Raw genomic sequence first — 19,743 nt, forward strand, 5'->3', positions numbered from 1 at the left:
TTTACATGTATTATATATATAGTCGCACATTTATTACCTCATTAAAATATGACATTTATATTATGTAAGGGTGATTATGTCATTTACTCAGTAATATATATTCCTTTCCTCTCACTTTCCATTCACTTTCACTCATACCAAACAACTAAAAAATCATCTTACTTTCCATACACTTTCATTCCTTCAACAATCTTTCCTCTCACTTTCTTTCCTTCCACTTTCTTCTCTCATCCAAACAAAGTCTTAGTGTAGTATGCAATGAAAAAAGCATAACGAAGATTCTGGCGGTGATGCTAATTAAAAAAGAGGGTGTTTGCGGTACGGTTTGATTCGGCTTTGAGCATAAATGTCATCTTAACTGCGAGATAAAAAAAAAACATGTGGTTTGATTTGTTTCGGTTAGCTTTAAAAAAAGTCATCCGAACCAAACCCAACCAAATCAATGCAGTTTGGATTAGTTCGGTTGGTGCGGTTCTTTCGAGGCAATACAATTTATTATTATTTTTTTGAAGGAGGCAATACAATTTTTTATTTCCAACATTAAAATCAAATTAAAAAGCTAAAACACAATATAGTTTCAGTAATGTTTTCAACAATGTTTTATATTTCATCCAACCAAATTATAAACATTGTCGAAAATTAATCCTATTATGTAAGAAATGTAAAAGATTAAGATTTTACCATTCTCTAACGGTTCAAGTAGCACATAAAAATGTTTTTGAAATAAAAAACAAAGAATAAATTTAACAAGAGAAAAAAATATGTCATTTTATAAAAGTTATCGTTGAGTTTCTATGAGTATTAGTCTAGATGTTATAGGTTTAATAAACGTTTTTTTTTTATGTTGCGGTTTGATTCGGTTGGTAAAATAAAAACCGCAAATCAAACCAAACCATACAATTGAGTAGAAAAATGACCCAAATATATCCGAAATGCAGTTTTTACGATTTCAGTTTGGGTTAGTTTAGTTTAAACACCCCTAAGAAAAAGTAAACACCATAATTGGGTTTGTTGCAAAAACTATCCAAACCGGTGGAATTCACACCAGACAAATGTTATAGTTAGATATACTTTTTTCAATAAAGTATTTGCAGTTGTATATTATTGACAAATTGATGTTGTAAAATAAATGTTTTGGAAAAAGTAAGTCAAATGCTATTATGGTCCATTAAGTTATATTTTTTTTGAGGTGCTTTAAGTTAAATATTTATAATAAGTAAGTTTTTTGTTATTGTAAATTGGTCCTTTAAATGATAAAATATCTACACCATTATTTTATTTTCATCAAATTAAATTAAAAAGTGCTTATGTAGACATTTATTGTTAAGTTGATAGATCAAAATTCACCGTTTTCAAAACTAGTTCATAAGTGTATTATCAAATCTTAATTTGAAACAAAATTGATTGATTATTTTATTTATAATATTTGTTGATTAAATATTTATTTGTAAAATTATTTTTGAATTCAAAAATATGAAGAAGAAAATGGAGGTAAATATCATGTTTGATTTTTCAAACAGTTTTGGACCTATCACTTCACTATTAAATGATTCATAAACACTTTTTAATAAAGTTGGCCGAAAATAATATGAAAAACAATGTAAATATTCTATGATTTAATGAACCAATTTCTAACGAAACTTTATTCGAACTAACTTATTATAAACATTTAACATAAAAAATCGAATGAGATATTTGACAAAAAAAAAAAAAAAAGTACCACGGGGAGCTTGTGTTCACTATCAAATTATAAATGCTCCTTGAAAAAAAAATTGAAATTATAAATGCTACTATAAGGTATGGTATGGTCATATGGTGGTCCATTGCTGTCAATTTTTCATTTAATTTACTCGAAACAAAATTTAAAACGTTGCTGTAGTATTGACTGACGTAAGAGCTGACGCAAATTTAAGGTATCAAACAAATAATATTTTCAATTTTATAAAGCAAATATAAAAAAAATAAACCAAAAAATTAAATATTTTTTTACACAATTCAAATTATTTTAATGAATGAAAGATTCCATTGTTTATTCTTTTTGCAAAGAGTTGAAAGGCTTTAGAAATTAGAAGTATGAATCTCAAAATTGACGACGTTACTTCGATATTATAGATACGTGTAGTAGTAGTAGTAGCTAGAACCTACCCTTGGAATAATAGAAACAAGTGTATGTGACTGTGAGTGCGAAAGAAAGAAAGAAAGAAAGAATGTCAGGACCTGAATGTTGCTCAAATCCACCAATACTGAATCCGAATGCAGGATCTGGTCACGTTGAAAAGCTTGGTGCTCTCAATGCCTACATCGCCGGTTCTCCTAATTCCAAATCCTCTGTTCTTCTTGTCTCTGATGTTTTTGGTACCATCTCTTCTCTATTTCTTTCCATTTCCTATACACCGCTTTAGTATACTGTTTTAATTAACTGCTTAATTCTCTTCAATAGTAGATGATTACTGACTTTATACATCAAGTGTCAAAACTCATTAACCATTCATTTTACTTTATTAACAACAAATTTTGACTAAGGTTTTCAAATCTATCTTAAGCACTTCAAAATGACATGACACCACACCAATAATAATGACGCAAATAAATAAGTTTTTATGTACTATTCATAAGCTTGTCAACGTAGTTTATAAAGATACAATTTTCATTAGTGAGAACTTATGAATTAACATATAAGTTTATTTATTTGCATAAGCTATTTTCATAAGCTCAAAAATAAGGCAATCCAAACAGGCCCTCATACTGCATTTATATTCTTGATTTTTTATTTATTTTTTAATTTGTACTTTTTGTGGCTATGAATTTCATGTTCATCTGAAAGTAACAAAAATCAGCTTTTGGGTATATTGACCAAAACCTTCTACTAACTGCATATGCTTAATTTGTCTTGCAGGATATGAAGCGCCAAATTTAAGGTATAGCTAATTCTGGTGTCTATTTTCTGTATCAAATTTAGTCATTTTTGGTTTTTATTTGCATGTACCTTATTATTGCGAGAGATAAATGGAGTTTTTTTTTTTTTACTTTTTCCTGTTAGTTTTCTTGAATTCTAGTGCCTGCTTATGTGAGCACTGTTTCTTTTTTTTTTTTTTTTTCCATGTTCTCTCTAATCTATTTTCTTAAAAAAAACTAGAAGGGACATATAATTGTAATTTATAAAGTTGGTCAAGAAAGTAATGCTGCATGCTGCTGTACATAATATGTTAGATTTTGACTAGATTTTTAATTTATAAGCAATGCATTTGTCGTAGAATTATTTGGTTTATTGGTAATATTTACCTTTTTGCTTATAATCTTCTCATGTTGTTGGTATATGATTATAGTACCAATACAATCTACATGTTTCATTCTACTCTCTCTATATTGTGATTTGTGTCCATTTTAATGTGTTCACATGGTAAGTAATATTGTTTGTTCACTGCTTTGAAGGAAGCTTGCAGACAAAGTTGCAGCTGCTGGTTATTTTGTGGTTGTTCCCGACTTCCTTAATGGTGAACCCTATAATCCCGAGAACCCTGATAGGCCCTTGCCTATTTGGATAAAAGATCATGGAACGGTTAGTTCTATTTTAAAATTCTTGGTTGTTTATAATTTTTTTCCTTTGATATGTAAAAGAGAAACACATTTTGTTTTTTCTAATAAATTGAATCCAATTTTTGTATACTTACTAAAACTTTAATTTTGGAATGTGCATCACTAAATTCAGATGTCTTGTTTATGTAAAAAAAAAAAATAGGGCTTCAGCCATTGTCCTCCCACCTTTATTGGTGGTTTTGATTGGTTGATTGAACATCACAAATTGTCTCAAATTAAATGTACAATTTGTGCCATTCTCTGATGCATACCTATTTTTATATTAATAGGACAAAGGTTTTGAAGATGCAAAACCCATAATTGAAGCCATAAAAAGTAAAGGTGTTTCATCTGTCGGGGCTGCTGGATTTTGTTGGGGTGGTGAGTGCTTTCTTATGCATCCCACACCTTTTCTGTACGAAAACATTTGAGCTCGTCATAGATTTACTTATCAGTCGGATTTAATGTTTGAAATGCAACTAGGCTAAAAATTGAACTCACAGAATGTACTATATTTACTTTTTATCTCAGCTAAGGTTGTTACTGAACTAGCAAAATCCAGACTTATCCAAGCTGCTGTGCTGTTGCATCCATCATTTGTTTCTGTGGATGACATAAAGGGTATGTATTTTTTCTTAATTTGCATATTGTTTGTATGGAGAATGTCTCTAAAATCGTCTGCTGAAAGTAACTACTAAATTTATGTTGCGACTTCTTGTTAAAAAAAGAAGCTTACCAGTTGTAATTACCATCAATTTAAGCATACATCATGCTTGTATGTTTTCAAGTAATAGGCCTACCGTCACTTCCTTAATGACCATATTTATCGTCAGGCTAATGTCTTCCTAAATGATCATATTTTCTCATGCTGATCTACACCATAGTTGCCTACTATTTGGTACTAGTACCTTGCATATTCTATCGGCATTAATTATCATAATCATTTAATTTAGTGCATGTTCGGATTAACTAATTTTATTTGCATAAAAATAAAATAAAATAAAAATACTGCAAAGAGATGTTTTAGCTGATTTTGTTTTTGTATAAAAAATTAGCTAAACCAAAAATATGCTTATTTAATTGTAACATACAACAGAGGTATTTCAAGCACAATGGACTGTGTTTGAAATAGCAGCGTAATATTTGTACTTAGCTGCCTCATGATTGGTTATATTTATGTACATGTTAAATTAATATACAATTGATTATATACTAGTGCAAAAATTAGGAATTTGTTTGTTGCCTACTATATAAGATGCAGTTTTAATGGACTGGGCATTTTACTTATGCTTCTAGAGGCTAATTACTAATTACATGCTAGATGGGTAGTTTACATTGACATTTCTTTTCCTTTTCCCATTGTCTTTGCGTCTTTTGTTACAGTTTATCTAACTTATGTCGGTAACTCTGTATTAATTGATTATGCAAAGGTTCTATTTTACTTGGAGCTTTTTTCATGCAAACTCAAGTCACTTTTCACTTTGCAATGATTGAATAAAGACTAAGCAAAGTAGTAGAAACATATTTCTTAACTGCCGAGATGTTCATATTCTAACAGTTAATTATTCTTCTTATTCAGCTGTTGACATTCCATATTCTATACTTGGAGCTGAGATTGACAGACTTTCTCCTCCAGAGCTTGTGAAACAGTTTGAAGAAATCCTTAGTGCTAAATCTGCGGTCAGATTAATTTTCACTTTCGTTTGTGGTTATCTGCCATCTTTTGATATTCTAATCTTATTTTTTTTTGGTTCACACGCATGCACACACACACACACACATATTTTTTTTAAGAAGCTAAACACACACGTATTGTTAGTTACACGAATATATAATTAGTCAATTTGTTTAACTTATGCTTTTCACCTTTTTAAACACTAGTAACTCATGAACCAATTTTTGTCATGCAGCCAAGTTTTGTGAAAATATTTCCTAAAGTTTCCCATGGTTGGACTGTGAGATACAGCCCGGAAGATGCAGAAGCTGTGAAAGCTGCAGAGGAGGCACATCAGGACTTACTGGACTGGTTTGCTAAACATCTCAAGTGAGAAATATTTGTCAGTTGATATCCTCTGTATCCACGTGTGTACTTCAAGTGAACCATGCAACATGCTACTCATTCCACATAGCTTCAGTCTACAATATAATAAATGATGTATTATTGTGTGTCGGACACATATAGATAGATTCAGCGTATGTGTAAAAATATAAACAATGTTTCTTCCTGTGGACAGTTGTGATTTGAAACAGTTTGAAATATTAAGAAACCATACTTTAAGACTTTTGTCTTTAAATATGTGGTTTATGCTGTGCTGAATGAAAGGAACTCTGTTTGTTTTCACCCCACAGCTAGGACACTTTGTTTCGTTGTGATCAATCGTAGGAAACAGAGTGGGAAACAAAACCAATTTGATCAACCACTAGATGTTTTCATTGCAATGACTTTACCGAATATATCTCTGAAATTGTTTAGTACTTTAATGTATATGTTGTCTAGCATTGTGTGTGTGTGTGTGTGTTTTCTTTTGACAGAAGTATTATTATGTGTTATTCCTCAGTTGTCACAGATAAACACAGGTTTTTCCTTGTGTCTGTGAACGCCACCCAATTACCACAATCGTTTGCAGCATTGCATTTGTTTAGTGACCAAAAAAGATTCAGTACATTTGGTGGAATTAAAATATCTAATGCTGATAAATGACTCGTATCATTTAACTAGTTCCATATTTGTTATGAAAAATAAAATACTTTAATTGACTCGAATGGACGCTACCTTTGCTAGTTCCATTTTTGTAAAAGTACCCCAAGTTGTATTAAATCTTCTACTATCTTTGAAATGAAGCAAGTTTGTGTTGAAAGTCTCTCAGAAGCGGAATGTAGCTTTTGGATGGTACAGTTAGCTATTAACTCAGTTACAATTTGTTATTTAAATTAATGGCCATAATGATCCAACAGAATTCAGTTTCAGTTGAAAAATCATAGGGTATCTCTATATGTAAGAAAATTACGACGAACCAAAGTCTGAGCCATTTTAATTTAAACTTCTACATTGTGGATTGAAAATGAGGGAGATTGTGAGACAGACTTGGGGATTCTTGTAACTGGTTCTCACCAGGTATTGCAAGGGAAAACATAGACTTATCTTGTATTGTTCTTCATTATAATGAAATTGTTCTGCGTTTTATCTCACATAAATTCGTAGAGTTATCTTCTACATTCTCTTTTGTTTTTTGGTTTTCCATAAATTCTTTCCATTGGAGGTAATATTCTTTGAGACATGTCACATACTAAACTTGCTACCACTTTCTGATGGGATTTGAACTTTAACTTGTCATGTTGTGAGATTCTAACCCTTTTCGCTAGACCAAACCCCCATTGGTTTCTTTCTCTCTTCTTTATTCTTTATTACTCTTGGTTTGTTTTCTGGTTTAGTTTGCTTGTGTTCTTGTGTCAACGGGTTTTGTTGTTTTTATTCGTTGCAATTATTGTTAAAAGCCATAATAGTATGTTCTCATTCTCATTGAAAAAATATGCATTGACTAATAGGAGATGGAACAAACAATAATCAGTTTGACCGTGTTTGCCAAGCAATCACCAGGACGTAAGTGATTACGCATGTTAAAAAAATGAAGATTATTAATTAATCATTTTCTTTCTCTAAAGATGATTTTACTTTTGGTTGCCCCCCCAATATTAAATAAGCACTAAACCCAGAAAGTCTTATAATTAAATCTTAATCTAATGAACAACATCTTAGTTGATGATTTATTTATACATTGGAAGACAGAGAAAATGAGGCTATGGAGTGAAAAGATTACAGTTACAGAAGAAAAATGTCAGGTCCAGAGTGCTGCTCAAATGCACCAATCCTCAATCCAAACTCTGGAGTCGGCCATGTTGAAAAACTTGGAGGTTTAGACACCTATGTCATGGTCCCTCTGACTCTAACCTTGCCATTCTTATGGTTTCCGAAGTTTTTGGTACCTTAAAACTCTTTCTCTTTTAGTACTTTTGTTCATGTTTATACTTTTATTTGTGTACAATATGTGTTAAACATCATGGTATTTTCTTCTGTCTATCATTGTGATGCAGTGTGAATATGTGATTATGTTTTTGGATGTTGTTTCGTTAAAGTTATTGATACAAAACTAGTAAGTAGTATCACATTTTTAACTTCATATGTTCAACTTATTGTGTAGGATTTGAAGGTCCGAACCTAAGGTACGGATGATTTTAATTTTTATTTCCCATGTATAAATTTTGTTTTCCATATAAAGTTTTGTAAAATGATTCATTTGTGCTTATATTAGTTGTGATTCAATTTGGGCTCTTATTTGTTGTTGAAAAGAAAACTTGCAGACAAGGTTGCAGCTGCAGGGTACTATGTAGTGGTTCCTGATTTTTTATACGGAGATCCCTTCACTTCAGAAAATGCTAACAGACCTCTACCTATTTGGTTAAAAGATCATCAACCAGTGAGTTCCTTTACTTCAAAAGATTAATTGTGTACCTATAATTTGTGTGCTTGTTGAAAATTTGAATATGATATTTGAGCATTTCTGATCGATGATTTTCTAGAAATTTATGTTACCTTTATGACATTATTATTGCTATTTGATGATTACTAGAAATTTGTATGACTTTCACCAAACATATATTTTGAAGATGTAAATTGTCGTGCATCATCTGATATGTTAATAATAATCTGTTAATAGAATGAAGCTTTTGAAGATGCAAAACCAGTGATTGAAGCTTTAAAACACAAAGGTGTTTTGTCTATAGGAGCTGCCTCTTTTTGTTGGGGTGGTGAGTTCCTGATTCCTGCTTATTTTCATCCTATTTAATTTGTTATTTTGGTTGTTTAAATAGCATATTTGATTCACCAAATATATGCTTTTTGTCATATACATGGATTTGATAAGACAAATAGATAAATGAACTTGCCAATTAAATACATTGCTTAATTTATCAGCCAAGGTTGTGGTAGAACTTGCCAAGTCTAGATTAATCCAAGCTGCTGTGCTACTACACCCATCATTTATCACCTTGGATGACATCAAGGGTAAGAAGTTTTACATGTATATATATGTTATGTATTTATTGACATTACTTAACAAATTCATGAATCAAGATTTTTCTTCTTCTACTTCTTAAAATCATACATGTTTTGCAAAAAGTCGCAGCATAAATAGTCCACCAGTGTATATCATGACCCTGACGTAGACTAGACGACCCCTGTAGTCGGCTTGGTCTATTCCGACTCTAAATTAGGAGGAAAAACCATTTGCTAATTTGGGAAGCACACACTCATTTTTTTCTTATGTTTTGATGAGGACTAATTCATTGTATATCAATTCTGAAAGACCATAATGCTTACAGTGGGAAGTTATATGCACATAACTCAGTAGTTAACATTTGGTGTTAATTTATTTCAGGGGTTAGTATTCCAATTGCAGTACTTGGAGCTGAGATTGACAAATATTGTCCTCCAGAACTCCTCAAACAGTTTGAGCAACTCCTAACTACTGAACTTGGGGTACCATGATCCCCTCCTTCATCTTTGTAACATCTCAATGATAATATGTTAGCAATTAGTAGAATAAAGTAATTAGTAATTTGTAGAATATATTTATAATAATGGGATATGAGTGCATTTTTTGAGTATTTCTTCGACATAGGAAACAAATGTCGAATCACGTAAATCTTTATGTTTCCCGACAAAATCCTACGACATTAACATCGTTCTTTCAAAATTAGTTTAGAGCACCTAAAACTTTGCATAAGTTTTCACATTCTCTTTCTGCATTGAGGTATGGCTGATGAACTAATTTGTTCTTCCAGGATGATTGTTATGTAAAGCTATTTCCAGAAGTTTCGCATGGTTGGACTATCAGGTACAAAATTGAAGATGCAATGGCTGTAAAAGCTGCAGATGAGTCCCATCAAATTTTACTAGAATGGTTTGCTAAGCATGTAAAGTGAAAAGCATTGTTTGATGAAAGTCTTCCATGCGAATTATTTATACATCCTTTATCGAGATTGCTACCTGTATTGAGGGGACATGCATTGTTGATTATCATTGGCATTAAAAGTGGACAATATAGGGGGAGAAATGATTCTTAGACATCAAGATTAGATTATTTTCGAAAAGTGTCTAAGTTGCAGCAGATAAAAAACAAGTGAAAGAAAGATGGAGATAAACATATAGTACTTTTTTTTTCTCCGTGGCGCAGTTGAGGCACCCAAGATTTATGCATACGCCCTTCTCTCTCTCTTTTTTTATTTTTTTTTTATTTTTTTCACTCTTTAAGTAATATTTTTTATCGGCATTAGTAATTTGTCAAAGATTTTTATTTTATTTTGTTATTGCTTCATAGTTTATAATAAGGTTTAAAACAAAATATTTCGAATAAAAAATAGAGAAGAAATATATATTAGAAATTTGATTATATTAAAATGGACTTGAATGTTTAACAAGAGAAGGTATTGTAGGATATAATTTAATATAAACGGGAGAGAAATGTAATAAATAATCTTTTAATGTAGTGTAATTTTCTCTAATATGTCTTTGACTTTCTCCACTTCTCATAATCCTCATCGTTGCTTTCAATAAATTTTTCAAAAAATAAAAATAAAAATCATTTTCAATGCAAATATTATTGTACTTAGTTGTAAGTCTTATTTTTTGTGGTAGCTGGGGTTTGAACTCTGGACCTTGCATATATTATGCACTGTCCCTTTTCAACTGAGTTAAGTTCAGGACCGGCCCTGGGGAGGTGCAAACAGCTCTACAGAGCTGGGCCTCCCCAATTTTGGGGCCCAAAATATTTTTTTTTTTAATATATAACGTATTGAAATTTTAATATATAGGCATAGCATAGAATTTTTACAAACTAAATGTTGTGGCCTAGCGGTTAACTGTGGTAGTGTAGTGCATTTTGTCTGCGGTTCAACTCCCATATATGGCAAATGTCTTTTTTTTTTTAATTGTATTATTCTTTTATCTCTTTTGGGCATAATTTTAATGGATTTGAGGTCTATATTTCATCAATACTTTCTCTTCTCCTTCCAATTCAATTCACTTCTTTTGCAAAGCTGTAACAACAAACATTATAATTATTCTAAAAATAAAGAAAACATTATGTTCTTTTTTTCTTTTAAAAAAATTGTATATTTTAGGGGCCTATTAATAATAAGAGAGCCAGGCCTCCAATTTCACAGGGACGGCCCTGGTTAAGTTCATGAAAACACCTAAGATGTTTACATGCTTTAGTTGAAAAGGATTTACTTCTTTTTTTCAATTGGTTGTACTCGAAAATATTGTCTTTGTACTGAAACGTTTTGAATTCATTGTTTCCTTTTTTAGGTCAAGTCATTGATTTTACTTGTCAAATTTAAACTTTCTTCTTTGTTTTTAAGCAAATAAAAATGTAAAAACATTCATTACTTAAGAGAGTGCATGAATCCCCTGAATTCTTTTCAACAAAAATTACTTGCGAGAATAATTAGTTGTTATAGAATTATTTTGATTTTGCTCTGAAAGTTGTTGAAAGACAAAATTGACAAATAAAATAAAATAAATTACGTTTGACAATAGCTTTTGTCTAATTGGAGTGATCCTTTAAAAAAATTGGAATTTGTATATTTATAATTGAATGATTGACATCTATTATTGAGATGATCCTTAAAAAAAGTTTAAGAATTTGTATATTTAGAATGATAGAGTCATGCTAACAACTTCAAATTATCTGCATTTGTTAGCAAACAATTTCTATATTAAAATAAAAATTACGTTATTTCCTACATCTAGTCTAGTTATAAATAGAAATGGGAGTGTTGAGTATTGGAGGGAAGTGCAGTTAGCAAAACAAAAAGTCAAAGAAACAAAAATGTCAGGTCATGCATGCTGCTCTAACCCACCAATTCTGAACCCCTTTAGTGGAGCTGGCCATGTTGAAAAAATTGGTGGTCTTGATGCTTACCTCACTGGCTCTCCTCTTTCCACCAAAGCCATTCTCTTTGTTTCTGATATCTATGGTACTAATTTATTTCTTTTATTGTTTCATATATTGAATGCATTCACATCATAGTTTAACAGTTTTTGCCTTTAATCAATATATCTTCTCTTAACTTCACATGCTTTATTTGTTTTGTAGGATATGAATCTCCAATTATAAGGTATGATAACTAATTCTCACGTTTATCTGTTTTTAATTAGTAAAATTTGTTAATTTGCATTTCAGAATTTTGTTGAGCCAACTTGACCTCTGTAAGGGTAAATCATCAGGATCAAATGACAATTATTTACTGTACTTGAAGTCAATAGGGATGTGAAAGTGTAAAAATAGTCATGTTATTTGAACATAAAAAATTTGACATGATATCCAACACATATAAAAATGGACTAGGGTTGTGTGCAGTCATTAGACTGTGATTGCACTGCTGTCAGCCACATCTGGGGTCGTCTTATCTTAAAATCCAAACCATCCGATCTTAATGGAACGACTCAAATGTGCTGACTACATGGAGTCTGACTGCACTAAATCCAAGTCCATATGAAAATACACTATTTACAACCGTTGGTGTGATTGGAAGGTTAGAAAGCGAACTAATAAAAAAGCATCGTGTCCGAATTTTCTACAAATACGGTGTTGGACATCGTTTTTTTAAGTCAACATAACATTTCTCTCTGGTAAATTATACGTCATTTTTCTGATTTGGTCTATGTCAGCAATCTCTTTGTTTTGCTAAATGCATGTGTTCCCCTGGTTTACATTTTGTTGATCTGTTTGTGAAGGAATCTTGCCGACAAGGTTGCGGCAGCAGGTTATTATGTGGTAGTTCCTGACTACTTCTATGGTGATCCCTATGATGATGACCGTGTTGACAGGCCTTTACCTATTTGGATGGAAGACCATGAACCGGTTAGTACTTTTCTAATGATACCACTTAGTTCTTAGTGATTCTTTTTAAACAAGAAAAAACGGTGCTTATATTGAATTTCAATTTTTAGTATCCTTAGTAGAGCTTTCATAACTCTGATCCACGGTTATGATTAAGCGACTGTTTGGAACTGCGGTAGAAAACTTGTAAATGTGTATTTTTTTTCAAAGCTAGAAATACCAGCTACTTATTTTGAAGTTAAAAAGGCATGTTAATGCACGACAGTGGCAGAAATTGTTAGGTACCAGAGTAACAAAATATTATCACGCAGCTAAAATAAGAGAAGAGAAAAGAGGAACTGAACACACAATATTTTACGTGGAAACCCCTCAACAAATAAGGGGAAAAAAACCACGGGGCAAGAGTAGAGAACTTTCACTAAGTGGAAGAAATTACAGGACCTCTCTCTAACTACAAGGAGAGTACAAATACCACTCTCTCTTATAAATAGGAGAATACTAACTAACACAAACTAGGAGAAACCTCACAGGAGAAACTATTTTTCCTCTCTATATTTTTTCTCTCACTATCTAAACAAGCTTTACTTGTTCTTGTGTTGTTACTGATTTGGGATGAGTAGAATAATGCAAGGGACATGCTATTTATACTAGTGAAAGAGCCATGCCCCAACCAATTGCATTTATGGCAGCGTGTGGATTTTCAACTTTGCATAGTAACTTTCCATGTGAACATAGAAATTACATGCCAACATGTTTTACTGCCATGTGATAACACTTCAACAAAAGTGGCTTTACCACTTTCCCGTGTTCACAATCTCCCACTTAAAGTCACTTTTGTGAGCTCTCAAAATCTCTCTACCTTGCCGACTTCGGTTGCTACGTTTCCAATAGGCCATACGAGGATCGACACCATACAAACTTATCAGCGTTGATCGGCTTTGTCATTACATCTGCTAGATTATCATTGGTGTGAATCTTCTGCATGTCCACACTTCCCTCCTCTACTACTTCGCGAACAAAATGATATTGAACGCCTATGTGTTTCGTCCTTGAATGAAAAGCTGGATTCCTTGCAATGTGCAAGGCACTCTGACTGTCACAATACACAGTAATTTGTTCCTGCTTGTGCCCGAGTTCCTCCATTAACCTTTGCATCCAAATAGCTTCCTTGCATGCTTGAGTAGCTGCCATGTACTCCGCTTCTGTCGTTGACAGAGCTACAACCGTTTGTAACTTGGACAACCAACTTACTGCTCCTCCTGCAAGCGTGAACACATAACCAGTAGTAGATTTTCTTTTATCATGATCACCTGCAAAATCTGAATCAACATAACCCCTGACAGTTAACTCTGATCCTCCGAAACATACCGCAACACCTGAGGTTCCTTTAATGTACCTCATGATTCTCTTAACAGCATTCCAATGCTCTTTACCCGGATCCGCCATAAACCGACTAACCACTCCCACTGCTTGTGCAATGTCTGGTCTTGTACATATCATGGCATACATAAGGCTTCCCACCGCCGATGCATACGGTACTCGAGACATTTCCATCCTCTCCGCTTCATTGCTAGGACTCATACCTGAGGATAATTTAAAATTCACAGGAAGTGGGGTAGAGATTGGCTTACAGTCTTGCATGTTGAAGCGGCGCAAGACTTTCCTTAGATAATTCTTTTGAGAAAGCCAAATCTTCCTGTCTTTTCTGTCTCGGTGAATTTGCATCCCTAAAATCTTGTTTGCTGGTCCCAAGTCTTTCATATCGAACTCCCTAGCCAACTGTGCCTTCAATTCCTGGACTCGATCTTTGTTGGGGCCTACCACCAACATGTCATCCACATACAACAGCAAAATGATAAAATCATTACCATCAAACCTTTTGTAGTACGTACAATGGTCTGAACTAAGTCTGTTGTAATCGAGGCTAATTATGAAAGAATCAAATCTCTTGTACCAACATCTGGGCGCCTGCTTTAGACCATACAGAGATTTGGTCAACCTGCAAACCAAGTTTTCTTTTCCTTGTTCCTTAAATCCTTCCGGTTGGAGCATATAAATTTCTTCTTCAAGTTCTCCATGAAGAAAAGCAGTCTTTACATCCAGCTGTTCAAGATGTAAATCCAATGCAGCACACATCGCCAACACTAATCTGATAGTAGTAAGTCTGACAACCGGAGAAAATATCTCATTGAAGTCAATACCTTCTTTCTGAGCATATCCTTTTACAACCAGTCTTGCACGATACCGTTCCACTTGATCATTGCCATCACGTTTGATCTTGTATACCCATTTGTTTCCAATGGCTTTCCGACCCTTTGGAAGTTCAACAAGCTCCCATGTCTTGTTCCTATGTAAGGCCTCCATTTCTTCATGCATTGCTGTCATCCATTGAGAAGCATCCGAACCATTCAACGCCTCATGAAAAGTTGACGGTTCACCTTCTTCAGTTATAAGATAATATGCATCATGGCTTGTCATAACATAGTCTGATTGCCAAGACGGTTTCTGCGTCTGACGCGTTGATCGACGAACACCATCATTGACATCATCTGGTTCTTGTTCTTCGTGCACCGATTCAGCTTCAGAAGAATCACTTTCTTTGGATTTTTCTTCCATCTGCACTATAGCAGTCTCTTTAGAAGTGCTGTCATTTTTCTGCTCACTTTGCAGTTCATTTTCTGCAAAGACTACATCCCTGCTAACAACAACCTTGCGGGCAGTGGGATCCCACAGGCGATACCCCTTAACATTGTCAGCATAACCCAAGAAGATACATTTCCTGGACTTTGGGTCCAACTTCGTTCTTTCTTGGGAGTTGTACATCACGTACACAGGACAACCAAAAACATGCAGAGAAGAATAATCTACTGGCTTTCCTTTCCACATCTCCATCGGTGTCTTCAAATCAATCGCCGTTGATGGTGAGCGATTTATTACATAACAGGCGGTTTTCGCTGCTTCTGCCCAGAATGACTTGGCCATTCCCGCTGTTTTCAGCATAGCTCTTGTTCTTTCTAGGAGAGTTCTATTCATCCGCTCTGCCACACCATTCTGCTGAGGTGTATGTGCAACCGTGAATTGCCTTACAATACCCTCTTGTTTACAAAATGCTAGAAACTCGCCATCTACATATTCTCCTCCATTGTCTGTCCTCAAGCACTTAATTTTCTTCTCAGTTTCAAGCTCTATTTGTGCTTTGAATGCCTTGAATACTGGAAACACATCCGACTTCTTCTTGATTGGGTACACCCATAATCTTCTGGAATAGTCATCAATGAATGACACGAAGTATCTTGCTCCTCCCAGAGATATTTCTGGTGACTCCCACACATCAGAATGTATCAAGTCTAGTATGTGTTTGCTTCTAGTAGTTACTCTAGCAAACTTCAATCTATGTTGCTTACTTATCACACAGTGCTCACAAAATGGTAAATTTACTGTCTTGAGCCCGTGAAGGAGATTGCGTTCCGCAAGGACTTTCAAGCCACGTTCTGACATATGGCCTAGTTTTTGATGCCACATCATCGTTGTTTCTTCTTGGCTTGCTGCTGCAACTGATGCATCCGCCTCTTGCAATGTATCTCCCAGAAGCATGTATAGATTACTTGTGATCTTTTCTGCTTTCATCACCACAAGATTGCCTTTCACTACTTTCAAGATTCCACTTTCAGTGTGGATCTTACACCCGAGATCATCCAATTGTCCAACAGACAATAAATTCTTCTTCAACCCCTTTACATGACGCACTCCTTGTATTTTTCTAACAGTACCATCATGCATCTTTAATCTGATAGTACCGACTCCAGCAATTTCTAAGGCATGGTCATTTCCCATGTACACTGATCCTTCTGAGATAGGCTCATAAGAGAAAAACCAATTTCGGTGTGGAGTCATGTGCCATGTTGCACCTGAATCCATTATCCAGACATCGTTAAGTCGTCTTTCGCCTTTAGAACTAGTTGCTGCTTCACTATACAGGATTTCCCCGTCATCTGAGGTACTTGCAACACATCCTTGAGATGTTGAAGCTTCAGAATTCTTCTCTCCATTCTTCTTGATATTCCAACACTCCTTCTTTACGTGCCCTTTCATGCCACAACCGTAGCATTTGATATTCTTCTTTCTTCGAGATTTTGACCTACCATGATTTTGACCCCCACTGGGGCCACGTTCCGTTGATCTGCCTCTCGTCATCGTCAATGCCTCTGCTTGCTTTGAACTCTCTGACCTTTCTTCCTTATTCTTGCGCCTGGATTCTTCTTCAAGGATTGCACCGGCGACATCATCAAAGTGAAGAGTATCAGCTATGTTATTATTTGTAATGTTGATGATGAGTTGATCATACGAATCTGGTAAACTCTGAAGTAGAAGTTCAGCACGCTCATTTTCCGCTATTTTGAAATCAGAAGCTGTGAGTTGAGAAAATAGCGTATTCAGGGTGTTGATGTGATCCGTTACGGATGTGGATTCACCCATTCGAAGAGTGTAGAGCCTTCTCTTTAAGAATATTCTGTTGTGGAGTGATTTGACCTCGTACAATTTTATTAGAGTATCCCAGATCTCCTTTGCTGTCTTCTTTTCAGCAATACTTGACAATACCGAGTCCGCCATTGCTAGGTGCAAATTGGCAACGGCATTATCATCCATCTCTTTCCACTTTTCGTCAGTGATATCTGCAGGTCTGCCTTCTATTGCGTCTAGGCAATTATCTTTTCTTAAAATTGCCCTTATCTTCAATTTCCATAGGGAAAAATTTCTCCCGTTGAACTTCTCTATCTCAAATTTTGCTGCCATGGTTTTACACCAAATATTTTTCATTCAAACTAGACCGGAATAATAAGAATTCTTTTCTGATGTGGAAGCTCAGTTTAAACCGCAACCACAGAGCATACTAAGATTTTTCTTACCACTCCACTAGTTTATCACAACGGAATAACAGCTACGAACCAAGGGCTCTGATACCACTGTTAGGTACCAGAGTAACAAAATATTATCACGCAGCTAAAATAAGAGAAGAGAAAAGAGGAACTGAACACACAATATTTTACGTGGAAACCCCTCAACAAATAAGGGGAAAAAAACCACGGGGCAAGAGTAGAGAACTTTCACTAAGTGGAAGAAATTACAGGACCTCTCTCTAACTACAAGGAGAGTACAAATACCACTCTCTCTTATAAATAGGAGAATACTAACTAACACAAACTAGGAGAAACCTCACAGGAGAAACTATTTTTCCTCTCTATATTTTTTCTCTCACTATCTAAACAAGCTTTACTTGTTCTTGTGTTGTTACTGATTTGGGATGAGTAGAATAATGCAAGGGACATGCTATTTATACTAGTGAAAGAGCCATGCCCCAACCAATTGCATTTATGGCAGCGTGTGGATTTTCAACTTTGCATAGTAACTTTCCATGTGAACATAGAAATTACATGCCAACATGTTTTACTGCCATGTGATAACACTTCAACAAAAGTGGCTTTACCACTTTCCTGTGTTCACAGAAATAGTTTTAACCAAATGCACGCTAAGATGTTTGCCTTGTTTAATGCTATTACGCTTTCCACATTTATAGGTGGTTTGCATTTGTAGATTGAATATCATAGATTGTTTCAATTCGGGTGTACAAAAATCGTGACTTGTCTATGAATATATTACATTTACAGGACAAAGGTTTTGAAGCTTCCCAACCAATAATTGAAGCCTTAAAAAGTAAAGGTGTTTCTGCTATTGGAGCTGCTGGTTATTGTTGGGGTGGTGAGTGTCTTTCACTTGTTTGGTTTTCTTACCCTCCTCTGTGTATATAGCAGTTTTCGCTCGTCTTAGGCATAATATTGGTTCTATAAATTTAAATACAACTGACTTATATTATAAACTCAAAGAAAGTAGTACTGTGTTTTCTTCTTTCTATCAGCTAAGACTGTGTGTGAACTTGGGAAATCCAAACTCATTCAAGCTGTTGTGTTGGCACATCCATCATTAATCACAGTAGAGGACATCAATGGTATGGATTTTCAGCCTTTGGATTATTTCTTAATTTGCATATTCTTCAATTAAGAGTTTCAGCATCTTCTCATAAAAAAATATTACTAAAGCCATGCCATCAATTTTAGTCTTACTGTCTGCATCCTGGCATGGACTGTTTACCTACTGCTTATTAGAACAAATATTTTCCTTATTCAAAGGCAAATAATATTCTTTGTCAGTCATCCATAAGATGTGTTAGCTTGATGATAAGAGTTTGACTTTATAACCGGGAAAAGTTCAAATTCCAGCAGGGACGATTGTAAAATGGTTATTAGTGTCACTTTAATTAATAATAATTTCCCTTTTCCTCAATTTTTTAAACAGTATTTGTTGTCGGTAATTGTATAAGGAAACAAAGAATGAAATATAGAGAAAAATGACAAATAATCCTAAGAGATAAGCTAGAATATTCTAAATTGCTGTAAGATACAACCCAAATTATGATATATTTTTCATATATATTATAACAATGTTCAAATTCTAGCAATTAATTATCAGTCTTCCTTTCAGGTGTCAATATTCCAATTGCTATACTTGGAGCTGAGCTTGACCCAATTACTCCTCCAGAGGTCATAAAACAATTTGAACAAGTCTTGGCTGCTAAACCTGAAGTCAGTGAATCCTCTATTCTTTTTGTGGTTATATATCATTATACATACATATATACTTTTCTCTCTGTGTGTGGCTTAAATCTATTTTCCTTTAGTTGATACTACATGTTAAGTGATAATGTGGCAAATAGATTGTAACCATCACCACCACATGTTTTATAACTGTTCCCTCTAACTTTAGGGACTACTTAACTTTGTGGCAATTAGATTGATACTATCGTTTTGTTTGTGCAGGTCGATAGTTTTGTAAAAATATTTCCAAATGTCTCACATGGCTGGACTATAAGGTATGACACTGAAGATCCAGAAGCTGTGAAGGCTGCAGAGGAGGCTCATCAAATCTTGCTGGATTGGTTTGTTAAATATGTTAAGTGAGAAATCTTGTTGGATGAAGAGCTCCTAGAGTGGAGGATGTAAAAATCTCACTCATTCGACGCTGTTATTGTTTACAACAAAATAAATGTGATATGAGAACATAACATATCTTATATTAAGGATTCATATGTTACAATTTGATTTCTTTGTATTCTGAATTATTTAGTATCTCAAAAAAGCAATATTTGTTCTTTTCCAATGGAAATTTTTTGGTCTAGTTTGGGTTAATATCTAGCTTATAGAAGCGCCTC

The 19,743-nt window shown here is 34.1% G+C and overlaps 2 protein-coding genes and 1 pseudogene across 3 annotated transcripts; all 3 read left to right on the plus strand.

The window, feature by feature from the left end:
- Positions 1 to 2,017: 2,017 nt before the first annotated feature.
- On the plus strand, positions 2,018 to 5,917 carry LOC25494013 (endo-1,3;1,4-beta-D-glucanase). Its single transcript, XM_013602724.3, has 7 exons — positions 2,018 to 2,355; positions 2,897 to 2,918; positions 3,433 to 3,559; positions 3,867 to 3,957; positions 4,108 to 4,197; positions 5,156 to 5,256; positions 5,487 to 5,917. The coding sequence occupies exons 1-7, from the start codon at positions 2,208 to 2,210 to the stop codon at positions 5,622 to 5,624; spliced, it is 717 nt and encodes a 238-aa protein (XP_013458178.1). The 5' UTR covers positions 2,018 to 2,207; the 3' UTR covers positions 5,625 to 5,917.
- A 1,330-nt stretch (positions 5,918 to 7,247) lies between these two features.
- On the plus strand, positions 7,248 to 18,185 carry LOC25494014 (endo-1,3;1,4-beta-D-glucanase-like; annotated as a pseudogene). The gene is made up of 10 exons (XR_003011217.2): positions 7,248 to 7,556; positions 7,776 to 7,797; positions 7,925 to 8,051; positions 8,292 to 8,382; positions 8,549 to 8,638; positions 9,012 to 9,112; positions 9,418 to 11,613; positions 11,733 to 11,754; positions 12,374 to 12,500; positions 18,146 to 18,185. The product of XR_003011217.2 is annotated as an endo-1,3;1,4-beta-D-glucanase-like (transcript).
- Positions 11,266 to 19,697, plus strand: LOC25494015 (endo-1,3;1,4-beta-D-glucanase). The gene is made up of 7 exons (XM_013602726.3): positions 11,266 to 11,613; positions 11,733 to 11,754; positions 12,374 to 12,500; positions 18,146 to 18,236; positions 18,394 to 18,483; positions 19,017 to 19,117; positions 19,352 to 19,697. Exons 1-7 carry the CDS (start codon positions 11,304 to 11,306, stop codon positions 19,490 to 19,492), a joined length of 882 nt encoding a protein of 293 aa, XP_013458180.1. The 5' UTR covers positions 11,266 to 11,303; the 3' UTR covers positions 19,493 to 19,697.
- Positions 19,698 to 19,743: the final 46 nt, after the last annotated feature.

This window comes from Medicago truncatula, chromosome 4 (assembly GCF_003473485.1).
Source record: "Medicago truncatula cultivar Jemalong A17 chromosome 4, MtrunA17r5.0-ANR, whole genome shotgun sequence".
Lineage (NCBI taxonomy): Eukaryota > Viridiplantae > Streptophyta > Magnoliopsida > Fabales > Fabaceae > Medicago > Medicago truncatula.